This window comes from Polypterus senegalus, chromosome 7, assembly GCF_016835505.1.
Source record: "Polypterus senegalus isolate Bchr_013 chromosome 7, ASM1683550v1, whole genome shotgun sequence".
In the NCBI taxonomy this organism is placed as follows: Eukaryota; Metazoa; Chordata; class Cladistia; order Polypteriformes; family Polypteridae; genus Polypterus; species Polypterus senegalus.
Window position 1 is genome coordinate 75,776,735 of NC_053160.1, and position 13,865 is coordinate 75,790,599.

Below are 13,865 nucleotides of genomic sequence, written 5' to 3' on the forward strand. Positions count from 1 at the left end.
GTTCTCTATGGATGAAATGCTTATGAAATATAAAAAGACCTAACATGGATAAATGTGTTATGATGATGATAATAATAATAAATAATAATAATACATTTTATTTATATAGCACCTTTCCCATGCTCAAGGCGCTTCACAGAATCTCAGAAAGAAACAGCAGATATATATAACATTGATACAAATGTTTCCTGAATTGAACAATAAAACAGATAGATACAGGATACAAAAAGCATTAAATAGAATAAAAGACAATACAGTAAACCCTCATTTATCGGGGTTAATCCATTCCAGACTGTACCGCGATGAATGAATTTCTGCGAAGTGGGATTCTTTATTTATAAATCTAATATTTTTGTAGTTAGAGCATAGAGAACCTGTTTATGACCTTCGAAATATGTTTTTTAACATTATTAGAGCCCTCTAGACATGAAATAACACCCTTTAGTCAAAAGTTTAAACTGTGCTCCATGACAAGACAGAGATGGCAGTTCTTTCTCACAATTAAATGAATGTAAACATATCTTCCTCTTCAACGAAGTGCCCGTCTGGAGCAGAGAATGTCAGAGAGAGAGAGAGAAAAGTAAACAATCAAAAATCAATAGGGCTGTTGGGCTTTTAAGTGGAAGCAAAGCGATAAAGCAGCCGCAAGGAAGGGATCAATGTGAAGGTAGTCTTTCAGCATTTTTTAGAAGAGTGTCCGTATCTTCTAAGCAAACAGCCCCTGTGCAAACAGCCCCTCTGCTCTCACCACCTCCATCAGGAGCATAGAATGTCAGAGAGAGTGAGAGAGGCAGAGAAAAGAAAACAATCAAAAATCATTACGTGTTGTTAGAGTTTTTAAATGTGCAAAGTACCGCGAAGGAAGCATATCATATATCAGCGAGGAGTTTTATTTAATACGTAATACATGCTATGATTGGGTAGCTTCTCAGCCATCCGCCAATAGCGTCCCTTGTATGAAATCAACTGGGCAAACAAACTGAGGAAGCATGTATCATAAATTAAAAGACAGATTGTCCGCAGAAATCCACGAAATAGCGAAAAATCCGTGATATACATTTAGATATGCTTACATTTAAAATCCGCGATGGGTGAAGCCGCGAAAGTCAAAGCTTAAAATCCGCGATGGAGTGAAGCCGCGAAAGTCAAAGCGCAATATAGTGAGGGATCACTGTAAACCACAGCAAAATACTAAATACTAAAAGAAAATCCTAGCAAATAACATCATTTGTGACATAACACACGCTCAAATTATACTGAGCATCTGGACAGAGAGGGAGAGGGGGCAGAATGTCAGGTCAAAAAATACTGAATAGATGATATGAAGTTGTTTTTAGAAGAATTAATTGAGTCAGCTGATCTAATTTATTTAGGGAGGTCATTCCAAACTCTGGGTTATATACAGCTTTATTACCAATGGAGTGCAGGCTAGTGTGGGTCACAATAACACTGCCAGAAACACAGGCTATGATGAATTACTTCTATCATTCTTTATGACGATGAAGGAATGACCATAATATTTTTCCTACTGTTTAATGCTACAATAAAAATCTTTTAAAAATTTCAAAGAAATAACGAATTGAAAAAAATATTCTGAATATTATTTCAAAAACAGATCCTCTTACCCTAAAATTTTAGCACAGTCATCATAATATTTCATGGAATTTTTCACAAAGCTGAATCCATTGACATCACAGACATATGACTGCCCATTTGCACGAAGTAAATCAAAACCACATACAGTTTGCTGAAAAGAAAGGGGAAAAAAAACTGCCTTAGAACATCGTCGGATTGAAGGACATCTAAACAGCACAATTTTAAAAGTATAAAGTGACATTAAAAAACATAGTAAACGTAGTAAAACAGGCCAGATTGAAGTGTTTAAATGAATCCGGAATGGAAGGTATATATATGAGAGAGAGAGAGAAACTAAACAAGTAATTTTTCAGCTTCTTTCCACTCCTGAAAAAAATTGGAAAATTAGCATTAGATCAGCATAAATAATAATGGGAAGGAGGGTGAAGTATGATACAAATGAAATTAAACTGACAAACTATACTTTAGGAGATAAGGTAAGTGACGTGAAGTCACATATGTATTTCACTGAAAAAATGTAATGATAAACAAAGGAAAATGAGCTTTCATAACTGACAGTTAATTTAAAAATTTTACAAATATACAGGTACTCTAAGAGAATATGCTATGCATTGTGCAAATAAGGTAAAAGAGGACCAAATACACTTAAATCCACTCTAAACCTGTTTTTTATTATAAAAATAACAGAAGCATCATGCATGTTTTGCTCTTAAGTAATGAGCCAAGGATGTTGAACTTCTGTGATATTTGAGTTTGTCTGCACTATGTTTAAAAGCATTGACAAATCTGTCTTTGTAATCACCTAGGAGACCCTTTGTTAATAAAACAGCTCAGACTAGGGATTCTCAATGTTAAGTCTAAGCTAAAAAAAAAAAAAAAATAAAATAAATGTTGTACTACCTGGTCAGGGACCCTACCAACAAAGTGAATGCTACAATGCATCTCAGTTATTGCTAACAGTAGTCACACTGCATGATTTTGCAAAACGGTCTAACTATTAATCCTTGGAAACACTTAACTACAGAAGACTTCTGATGCATACAGTATATGATTAAATGCCACACAATTTCTATAGGCCAAAGGTTTTTTTCTTGGTGTAGCAATTCCAGGAACTGAAATATATAGAAGTATCCCCATTTTCTTTAACTCTTATATTGTTAAGTACTGAACTCTAACAAGGCAAAACTAAAAGTCAGATTTCTTAACTTCCACCCTCCCCCTATTATTGCATTTGGGGATAACAAGTGATATACAAATAATTTATTGTGTGGTTGTGTATGTCTTGTTTATTCTTATGTACATCAACTTCTTTTTAAATAAATTATTTTAAACACAAGAATAGAAGCATGGTGTGATATAAAAGTCTAACATTTCCATATATTTAATTTACAAAAATGATAAGGTTACATATTAAACCAGTTTAAAAAGAAAAAAAGCAGAAAAAAATCATCACACAAGTTACATGTAACATGTACACTGCATTCAGAAAGTATTCAAAGCACATCACTTTTTCCACAACAAACAAAAAAAAAACAAAAACTGAGAAATCACATGTACATAAGTATTCACAGCCTTTGCCATGAAGCTCAAAATTGAGCTCAGGTGCATCCTGTTTCCCCTTGATCATCCTTGAGATGTTTCTGCAGCTTAATTGGAGTCCACCTGTGGTAAATTCAGTTGATTGGACATGATTTGGAAAGGCACACACCTGTCTATATAAGGTCCCACAGTTGACAGTTCATGTCAGAACACAAACCAAGCATGAAGTCAAAGGAATTGTCTTTAGGCCTCCGAGATTGTCTCGAGGCACACATCTGGGGAAGGTTACAGAAAAAGTTGTGCTGCCTAGAAGGTCCTAATGGGCACAGTGGACTAAATCATCCGTAAGTGGAAGAAGTTCGAAACCACCAGGACTCTTCCTAGAGCTGGTCGGCCATCTAAATAGAGTGATCGGGGGAGAAGGGCCTTAGTCAGGGAGGTGACCAAGAACCCGATGGTCACTCTGTCAGAGCTCCAGTGGTCCTCTGTGGAGAGAGGAGTACCTTCCAGAAGGACAACCATCTCTGCAGCAATCCACCAATCAGGCCTGTATGGTAGAGTGGCCAGACGGAAGCCACTCCTTAGTAAAAGGCACATGGCAGCCCGCCTGGAGTTTGCCAAAAGGCACCTGAAGGACTCTCAGACCATGAGAAACAAAATTCTCTGGACTGATGAGACAAAGATTGAACTCTTTGGTGTGAATGCCAGGCGTCATGTTTGCAGGAAACCAGACACCGCTCATCACCAGGCCAATACCATCCCTACAGTGAAGCATGGTGGTGGCAACATCAGGAACTAGGAGACTAGTCAGGATAAAGAGAAAGATGACTGCAGCAATGTACAGAGACAGCCTGGATGAAAACCTGCTCCAGAACGCTCTTGACCTCAGACTGGGGCGACGGTTCAGCAGGACAACGACCCTAAACACACAGCCAAGATATCAAAGGAGTGGCTTCAGGACAGCTCTGTGAATGTCCTTGAGTGGATCAGCCAGAGCCCAGACTTAAATCCGATTGAACATCTCTGGAGAGATCTTAAAATGGCTGTGCACTCACATTTCCTATCCCACCTGAGGTGCTGCAAAGAGGAATGGGCGAAACTGGCCAAGGATAGGGGTGCCAAGCTTGTGGCATCATATTCAAAAAGACTTGAGGCTGTAATTGCTGCCAAAGGTGCATCAACAAAGTATTGAGCAAAGGCTGTGAATACTTATGTACATGTGATTTCTCAGTTTTTTTATTTTTAATAAATTTGCAAAAACCTCAAGTAAACTTTTTTCACGTTGTCATTATGGGGTGTTGTGTGTAGAATTCTGAGAAAAAAAATGAATTTAATCCATTCTGGAATAAGGCTGTAACATAACAAAATGTGGAAAAAATGATGCGCTGTGAATATTTTCCGGATGCACCGTACATGTTGCCAGCTACTGCAGACACTAACAAACTTAGGGATCTTCTTCACTATGTTTAACAACTAGGTATAACTATGTAATATAATAATAATTTTTTATTATTATTAAATAATCAAACTTCAAAACCTAACTTTTTTTGTAAATAGTAAAGGTAACAAGCAAATACGTAACATCTAGTCTTTTCATAAACTGGACGTGCAGGTCAGGGATGCCTGAAATAAGATAGTTACATCAACAATGAAGATAACTTTGCTAGTATCTGTGACAGGCATACATGCCAAAGCCGTAAACCACCACTAACATGGTTAACAGACAAGGTCTCCACACTTTGCTCTTGCCATCTCTCTGATACAAGTTACACTTTGTTTTGTCTGTCCTGAAGAACTTTTTCCAGAATTCTGTAGGTTCCCTCCCCCCCAACCCCCCCCCAGTACTTTTCAACAAACTGTAATCTCTGGACATCCTATTGTTGTGGCTAACTGATGGCTTGTACCTTACAGTGTGGCCTCTGTATTTCTGTTCATGAAGTCTTCCGAAGATAAGTCTCTGAAAATGCAGCGGGTGGTACCAATAGACTTTACAAAAAACTAACGAAGTAATCAGGAACTGGCATTTAAAAGGTAGAGCAAGTGACTGACAAAGACCAAGCAAGAAAAAAAGAAGTTAAAAAGATGTTATACTTTGAAGAGAGTGCACATTCTTATTTTTTTTTAATTATTGAAGAAAATAAAATTGCTTACAATCAAGCTGAACTTAAACAGCAAATTACTTCATAGATAAACTAGAAGAAAAAAAGCAAGGACAAAAAAAGTACAGCTAACATGTTTAACAATTTTTTCCTCCAACATAGCCTTGAGGTAGGATGTGCAATGCACCATCCCCTAAGTTCATGAACAAGTTGAGCATATAGTTACTTTTAATTTTAATTTAAAATATGCCCTCTTCACATTAATAGAAACAATCACTTTAGTGATATCCACATGTAGAAACAAGAATCTGATCATTTTCAGACAGCATGCGGAGTTTGGCATATTGTTACTGTACAACAACTTCATGGTAAGTTTAGGTCTGCATTTTTTTAACTCATGCTCTGTGATCATGTGCTATGGAAAATAAGAACTAAAACCTTTCCAAGTGATATCTCCAAGTGTCTGCGGTGGGTTGGCACTCTGCCCAGGATTGGTTCCTGTCTTGTGCTCTGTGTTGGCTGGGATTGGCTCCAGAAGACCCCCATGACCCTGTGTTCGGATTCAGCGGGTTGGAAAATGGATGAATGGATGGATCTCCAAGTGTGACAATCAACAGTTAATGTTGTTATCAAAATTTATCACTGATCTGCAGCCTAGCTTCATTTCAACATAAAAAAAATTAAAGAAATAGAATTTGGTGGTTGTATTGTATTTGAAACAATGCAGCACACACTTAACATTTAATTGCTTTTCGAGGAAACTGAACAGAGAGGGAAAAATAAAATAAAATCAACAATTACCTTGTATATCTCCCAAAATGCTAAATAAAAATTTACCTAAACAGAACAAAGTTAATGTTATGATGTTTTGGGCAGTTACTAAGAAAATTCTCAAAAACACCTGAATGTAGTATTATTTAGTTTTTATACCGGTTAATCTGCAGTGGGCTGGTGCCCAGCCTGGGGTTTGTTCCTGCCTTCCGCCCTGTGTTGGCTGGGATTGGCTCCAGCAGACCCCCGTGACCCTGTGTTAGTATGTACCAGGTTGGATAATGGATGTATGGATGGATAAAGTTTAATATTTTGTTTCTTTGTTGTAACTTTGGAGGATAATCTCAAATTTTGAAAGTTAACTCATATAACCTTGCACAGCAACATATTTGGCAACAGGGAAAATTATCAAATTTTATGTTTTTCTATAAATAGGTAGAAATAGCGCAAAATATTTCATAGTAATAAACAATATACTGTACTTGTCAGCTGAAAAAGCAAGGATTGTTGTACATCACAGCAAATGAGTTAAAGCAGTTTCTGTAATTAAAAGTTTTGCATATACAGTTCCTCTCAGTTCATTTTGAAAACCTACAATCTAAGAAGTAAAAATGAAAGCAATGAACATTGCAGAGGTGTTTTTGTTCCTCGAGTGTTCCCAGAATTGTGTGTAATTGTGTCCAGTAGTTAAGGTGCTCATCGATTAAATATTCTTGAAGTACTGTGCCAAGATACTGTATACTCATAACATAAATGAAGGCTTAAAGGGCTGTGTGTGCTGCAGAAGGTAGATGTGACACCTTACTCTATACATACTTCAGTTGTTTTTTTTTTGGAAGACATTAAAGTAGGACAAAACTGACATTTATTACTTACTCTTCCTCCACTTTAAGTATCACTTACCCTTAGACTCATCTTAAAATACTAGATCTCAAGACTTCGTAAAGATTCCACAGCAAAAGGCACATAAGTAAGATACTGTCCTGGACTGAAAACTAGTTAATCAGAGGACGTATTCATATATACACAGTTATTTTGAGGAAAAAGTTTTGGTGCTTGTTTAATTGCACATATTTGGCTTAGTGATAGTGGGGGAACCCTGCTACAACTGTAACTGTTCTCTGCTGTCCAAAGTAACTTTCTACTTGTGGTTTGGATCATTCACAGTCAAGGTCAAGTTTCGTTATAAACTACCGCTAAAATATGAAGCTTGCCAGTTTTGTGGACCAAAAAAAACACTGTGAATGCTTCTAACTTTACTACTGGCAGAAGAGGCTGTTTATTTCCTTCCTGGTTAAAATAACTGGATTAGACAGTCTGTTTTTTGGTTTCAAGCCTAAGCCACTCCTGGGCAACAATATTTTAGGTTACAAATGCAACCCATAGCACACAGCCGTTTGCCACTATAAACACTAAGACTTTTTCTTTCAATTGCAATTTGTACTGTCTGTAAAGAAATTTAACCTATATTTCCATGTTACGTTAATTGTTGAGAAAAAAGTAATGGCTTTAGCAATTCTGAACTTAGTCTGTATGCACCATATGTTTACATTTTAAATATCTATATATATAATTCACTAAGGCAAGACACCCATGGAAAGCAGATTCACTAAGCCGCCGACAAATAAGACACCTAGGGCGCATGCAGGAAGGAGCCACGGCCACCAACTCCAAGACCATTGTATAGGACGACAACTCGCAAAGCCGAGGTTAAAACACAATGAAGTAAGCAGTTTTTAAAAAATGAATTTTCGGTTACAACGCACGACCGTGTGCAAAATAGCAAACCGTTTTACATGCTACATACAGCAATTTGCGTCCGCAACAACCATGTGTCTTGTTAGATGCTCCTGCAGGAACACGGAAAGTCTACGTGAGTCACAGGTGCATCTAGATTGTGCAAAGATGACAACGACTCAAGTGACGAGTTGGAGGTGGGCACATGAGCGATGGCGGTCCGCCAGTTTTCAGTCATGGACGATTGTGTGTTGGTTTGTTTCGTGCATTGTTACAATGTGGCTTTTCTTGCTGATTTATTACATTACCGATTTTTCAAATGGTAATTTTCTCCCTGTGCTTAAAAATCATTAAAAAACCGGCCTGATTATGCGGCGTATGGTACGCCACGGGTTGGCTAGTTTTTTATTATTTTGGCAGCATCTTTTAGTAATACCTGTTTGTATCTTTATATAATTTAAGTAACTAGTATTAAAATGTTTGCAAAGCACTTTTGAGAGTCTATTCTATGTATGAAATGTGCTATATAATTATTATTATCGAGTAAAAGTAATCAACTTCTTACATATTATATGAATTACCTTAAAAGCAAGACAAACTTTCCAAGCAATGAGCTTCTCTCTGGCATTTAAGATGACAGGGTATCTAACTTCTTTTCCTTCACTGTCACGTTCTACTTTGCCATCAAGAGCAGGTGACTTCCGGGCTTCAGCGTGAGCATAATCAGGGCCTACTGTGTAAACCTTTTAACAGATATTAAAAATAAAAGAAAAACAAACAAAATCAATTAAAATATGTACCACTTTTCATCTTGCACAGATCTGTAGAAATACTATATAAATAATTATTTTATATATTTGTGTTCTGAGAACCACCCTAAAGCAATATACTTAATAACTATACTGCAACTATTCACATACAGATTTATTTAACGGAAAAACAGCTCAGGGTTTTATCAGCATACCTTAACATCAGTACCATCTGTTGGCATAAACTCCTCATAAATGTACGATCCTGTTTTTCTGACATTACTTTCTGGGGAATACACACTGCTTCGGCTACCAATCTGAAAAAAAATGCAGAAGTTGTTTAAGTGTTTGGCCATCAAAACTGAAATCTGCACAGTAAACATGGACACAGTAAAACCTGCAATTAAAGCAACACAAAGCAAATGTAAATTCATGCATACGTTTCTCAAGCCTAGTTAGAGACGAACAAGGTGAATAACAGTATTGTGAGGGTATTAGGCAATTTATTGCTGTGTATTTCAGAACCATTATTGCCAAGCATAAAGCTTCAATGTTTTTCTCATTTAGGGATATTTTTATGTAGTTTTTGGTACATTTTAGTTTTGCTCCATTTTCTAGTTTTCATGTTTATTTAGTTGTTTACTCTTTTTACTTTTTATTTAGTTTTCATTTTTCGGCAATTATGTTTTAGTTTTGTCAAATTATTATTAGTTTTGTTTTATTCACCAAAAATGTCCACACAGAAACTATTTTTCAAGTCTAAAAACACACTTGTTTATGGCTGTCAAACTGTATATCATTCATGTTGTACCTGTCAACTTAAAACTAGAATTCCCTGAAGCCTATGAAAAAACTTATAATCCAAGGTCACCTTAAGTTCCTTCGCACCTCTCCACTAATATCTTTTGTTTTGCAAATGTGTTGATCAGCACAAGCAGCAAGTGGCCTGCTATCCCATCCCCCCCACCACCGGAGTGACTCAGGCAAAAAGTTCTCCCAGCTGAAGTCTTTTTGGGAGTCTTTGTAAGGTGCCTGGAGTTGTATAGAGTAAATAATATATTGTTATTTGGAACACATGCATTTCATATGTGTTCCATGTCTACAACGATCTATGTGAGCGTCTATCATATGAACACAGAAAAGGTTTTCTGAGAGAAATGTTGGAATGTTTTGTGCTGAGCAAATCTTGAGCTGTTGACTCTGACACACATGTGGAGATAGAGGTGACAAACTTCAAGGCCGTCAATCGATGTGTTGTGAGGAGGACTGTTTGCACGTGTCATCAAAAATCGCACAGAAGTACTTCAATCTTCGACGCCTGTTTAATGTAATATATTCACCAGGAAAGTCAAACACCCCAGAGATATTATTATCGTTGGATACAGAAAAAGCATCTGATATGGTTGAATGGAACTACCTTTTCACTACCTTAGAGAAATTTGGGTTTGGCCCAGACATTTGTGCATGGATCAAACTACTGTATACCAATCCAGAAGCTTCAGTTTGTATTAACAACATTTGTTCAGACTTCTTTAAACTAGAACGTGGTACCAGACAAGGATGCCCTTTGTCACCACTGCTATTTGAGATCGCTATTGAACCACTGGCAGATCACTGTCGAAATGCTAATCAGATAAAGGGGATTATCAGCGAAGGACTTTAACAGAATATTTATCTATATGCAGATGATATGATACTGTATATATCAGACCCACAAAATACTGTGCCTGCAGTCTTAACAGCACTTACAGAATTTCAAAAAATCATCCTGAAAATGATATCAAGTATATATCTTAGCATTCTAAATTTTCAGAGAGCAGGAATATCATGAAGTGAATGTATTATGTGCAGTGATTGCTGCCTGTGCCTCCTCTTAATGTAGAGGAAGTCAGGGAACACTTAACACAAAGTATTTAATGTGCTACTTTAATTTATGATGAGGTTTGAGAAAATCTAGTAAATTAAACATTGATTTTAGGATGAAGTTTAGTTTATGACATTCTACTTTAATTATAAAATAAACTATGGGAATAAAGTGGAAATGTCGACGTTAATCTCGACATAAGCGTCGAGATTAAAGTGGAAATGTCGAGAATAAAGTCAACATGTTGACTTTATTCTCAACATATAGTTTTTTTTGTCTTCACTGCGGCCCTAATACGACTCCATAGGCCTATAGCACAAATAACATTATAAATGCAAGTTGCAGTTTTATTATTTATGTACAGCATATAGCTTAGCTTGAATCAAGGTCTATATTAATGCAATTTGTCTAAATGAAGGTTCAGTTGGTAAAGATGTCATCACCAAGTTGCACTTGTTTTATTTTATTTTTATTTGATGAATACAGTGTAATGCACCAGGGCTTGTAGTCTTGAAGTAATAGTATTATTACTGGAAGATGCACTATTATTTATATTATTGTTATTATTTATTACTTTAAATATTATGCAGTTTAATGATGGGAAAGTTGTCTAAAAAGCCACTTTAACGTGTCAGTGGACAGAGATTGTTAACATTAACAGAAAGTTTAGTCGGTTTACAAAAAATATTTACTATTTATTCCTTTTCTAAGACACGTTTAGTGCAATACAACTTTTTACAAGCAGCTCTGGATATTTTACTAAGTCTAAATGCCTCTTTGGATGGTTGAAAATATGTTGTCAAAATTTTAGTTTAACTTTTCTGCAAAATTTGTTCAATAAAAAGGTTCTATATTTTGACTGCAACTGTCATGCAATGGGATTCCTTCTCTTCTTTAGTGCCACCCCCTTGAAAACTATCACTTTATGGGGCCATGCAAACCTGGATTAACACTTATGTGCACATTAAAATGTTTTTTTGTACAATGTACAATTCTCATGACAGTGGAATAGGTTATTCTTAGCCAGTCTACTGCAGTAATTGCAGTCAAAAATATGGTTAACATCCACTCATGCTATGGAAAAAAATACCGTCTAATACCGTGAAACAGGTATAATTTTGAAAAATACTGTGATATAGAATTTTGGTCATACCACCCAGCACTACTCACATGACTGTAGCACTCTCATTACGACTGTCACTAACAAGCATGTGGTGCCTGAAATAGGTCAACCAGAGGAAGCAATGGCAGTCTGCCATCATTAGAATGTGTGTATCTGATGGAGATCTGATGATTGGCTGTGTCTATCATGTGTACACACAATCCCCATTCCAGGCATCATGGTATGATGTACTATTAATTACAGCAGTACTCATTTGCAGCTGATGTTTATGGATGGCACAATGGACAATGCTACTTATATCAAGATCATCATCCAGCTGGTCCTGATCCCCTTTCTATGCGAAATGGCAAATAACTTGCTGGAAGAATGAAATACTCTCCCACAGAACTCAATGTGCTCAAGAAGCTATTCACAAACCAAGGTTAGCATGCTTACTGGTCAGTGAATCTCTCATACCTAGCCATCAATGATGAATTTCAACCAGTTGTGCCTCCAGTTCGAAAGGGCATGGACAGACATTCTGCAAGCCATTTCAGTTTTCTTGTGGAATCGATAACATAGATATAGGACCAGAGAAGTTTACAGAACCACTAACGATTTACTTTTTACATCTTTGTTAAATAATTGTGCAGAAGGAAGTCAGATCTATGAACTAATAAACAATGGAGAATAGACAGAGAGGGTGACAGTTTCCAATTTCTGAGGGAGTTTAGTAACTTCATTTTTAAATTATAGAATACAGAAGATAGCAGTGGAAAAATTAATTCAGTATGAGTTCCAGTTGAGTAACCTTATGATTTACAGATAAAATAAAGTGATGCAAGTGCAGTAACAAACAGCTGCATCAACAAGCATCATAATACTCTTCTTTAGAAAATCATCTGTACAAAAAACTCACTATTGTCTTCAGCAGTAGTTTTCTTTTAGGTGATGTCTCTTCTGAAGAACCCTTGGGCAGCATTGAGCACCTCTCTCAGCTTTTTTCTATTCCATATTCATGAATAACAGAGCGTTCTGCTCTAATACTTGGAGCAACCCAACTCTTAAGGTATTAGCAGTCATAAAACATGTTCTAACTTTTGTTTTTGTCTTTTTATAAAAAAACCATTATCATTGTTTCAACAGTCATTATAATAAAACTCTCAGTAAAAATTTGACTTCCATCGGTTGTCATTTATTCCTCTATCAACTGTCATGTCAGACAAAGCATCAATGACTGAATTACTGCAGCATTGCTAATCATGGTGTTGCTTTTCTGCTTCAACTATGTAACACTTTTCATATATTAGGCCAGCCTAAAAGGCAGTGTCACATTTACATCATGAAAAATTCTTTGAAAGTTGCTTGAGTAATCGGACACTGCCATTAGGCACCGACATGATTTCCCCCTTTGCCCCAAAGCAAATGCATTCACATAATTCTCCCCCCTTTCAGCTAGATATGTAAAACAAACCTACTACTTGCTAAAACAAATTTGAAAATTAAAAGATTTGGATTTTTTAGTGAACATTTCATTTACAAATATGAGGCAATTTAAACTTTTTGTGGGTATGCCGTTGTTTTATTTAATTATACAGTAATCCCTCCTCGATCGCAGGGGTTGCGTTCCAGACCCCCCCGCGATAGGCGAAAATCCGCGAAGTAGAAACCATATGTTTGTATGGTTATTTTTATATATTTTAAGCCCTTATAAACTCTCCCACACTGTTAACATTATTAGAGCCCTCTAGACATGAAATAATACCCTTTAGTCAAACGTTTAAACTGCTCCATTACAAGACAGAGATGACAGTTCTTTCTCACAATTAAAAGAAAGCAAATATATCTTATCTTTAAAGGAGCGCTGTCAGGAGCAGAAAATGTCAGAGAGAGCTCGCAAAAGAAAAGCAAACAATCAAAAAATCAATACATGCTTTTAAGTATACAGAAGCACCGCGATAAAGCTGCATTTTGTAGAGGAGCGTCCGTGTCCTCTGTGCAAACAGCCCCTCTGCTCACACCCCCTCCGTCAGGCAGAGAGAGTGAGAAAGATAGAGAGAAGCAAACAAGCGCAACGCGGGAAGCATATCTTATAGCATTGAGGAGTTTTAGTTAATATGTAATACATGCTCTGATTAGGTAGCTTTTAAGCCAACCGCCAATAGCATCCCTTGTATGAAATCAACTGGGCAATCAAACCGAGGAAGCATGTAACCTAAATTAAAAGACCCATTGTCCGCAGAAAGCGGCGAACCAGCGAAAAATCCATGATATATATTTAGATATGCTTACATTTAAAATCCGCGATAAGAGTGAAACCGCGAAAGTCAAAGCGCGATATAGCGAGGGATTACTGTATTCATGTGTAATAGTAGGGCAGTTATTCTCACTAATCATGGTTGTGGTGA

At 36.6% G+C, this 13,865-nt stretch overlaps 1 protein-coding gene across 12 annotated transcripts in view; it reads right to left on the bottom strand.

Annotated features, from left to right (window-relative positions):
* Window positions 1-13,865, bottom strand: part of ppip5k2 (diphosphoinositol pentakisphosphate kinase 2) — a 282,209-nt gene that overhangs the window by 172,859 nt on the left and 95,485 nt on the right. For all 12 annotated transcript variants that reach the window (XM_039758896.1, XM_039758895.1, XM_039758903.1 and 9 more), the window contains exons 7-9: window positions 8,707-8,808; window positions 8,324-8,485; window positions 1,626-1,747 (exon numbers count right to left, since the gene is read on the bottom strand). In XM_039758896.1, the coding sequence (XP_039614830.1) occupies window positions 1,626-1,747; window positions 8,324-8,485; window positions 8,707-8,808 (386 nt within the window). The remainder of the gene's footprint in view (window positions 1-1,625; window positions 1,748-8,323; window positions 8,486-8,706; window positions 8,809-13,865) is intronic.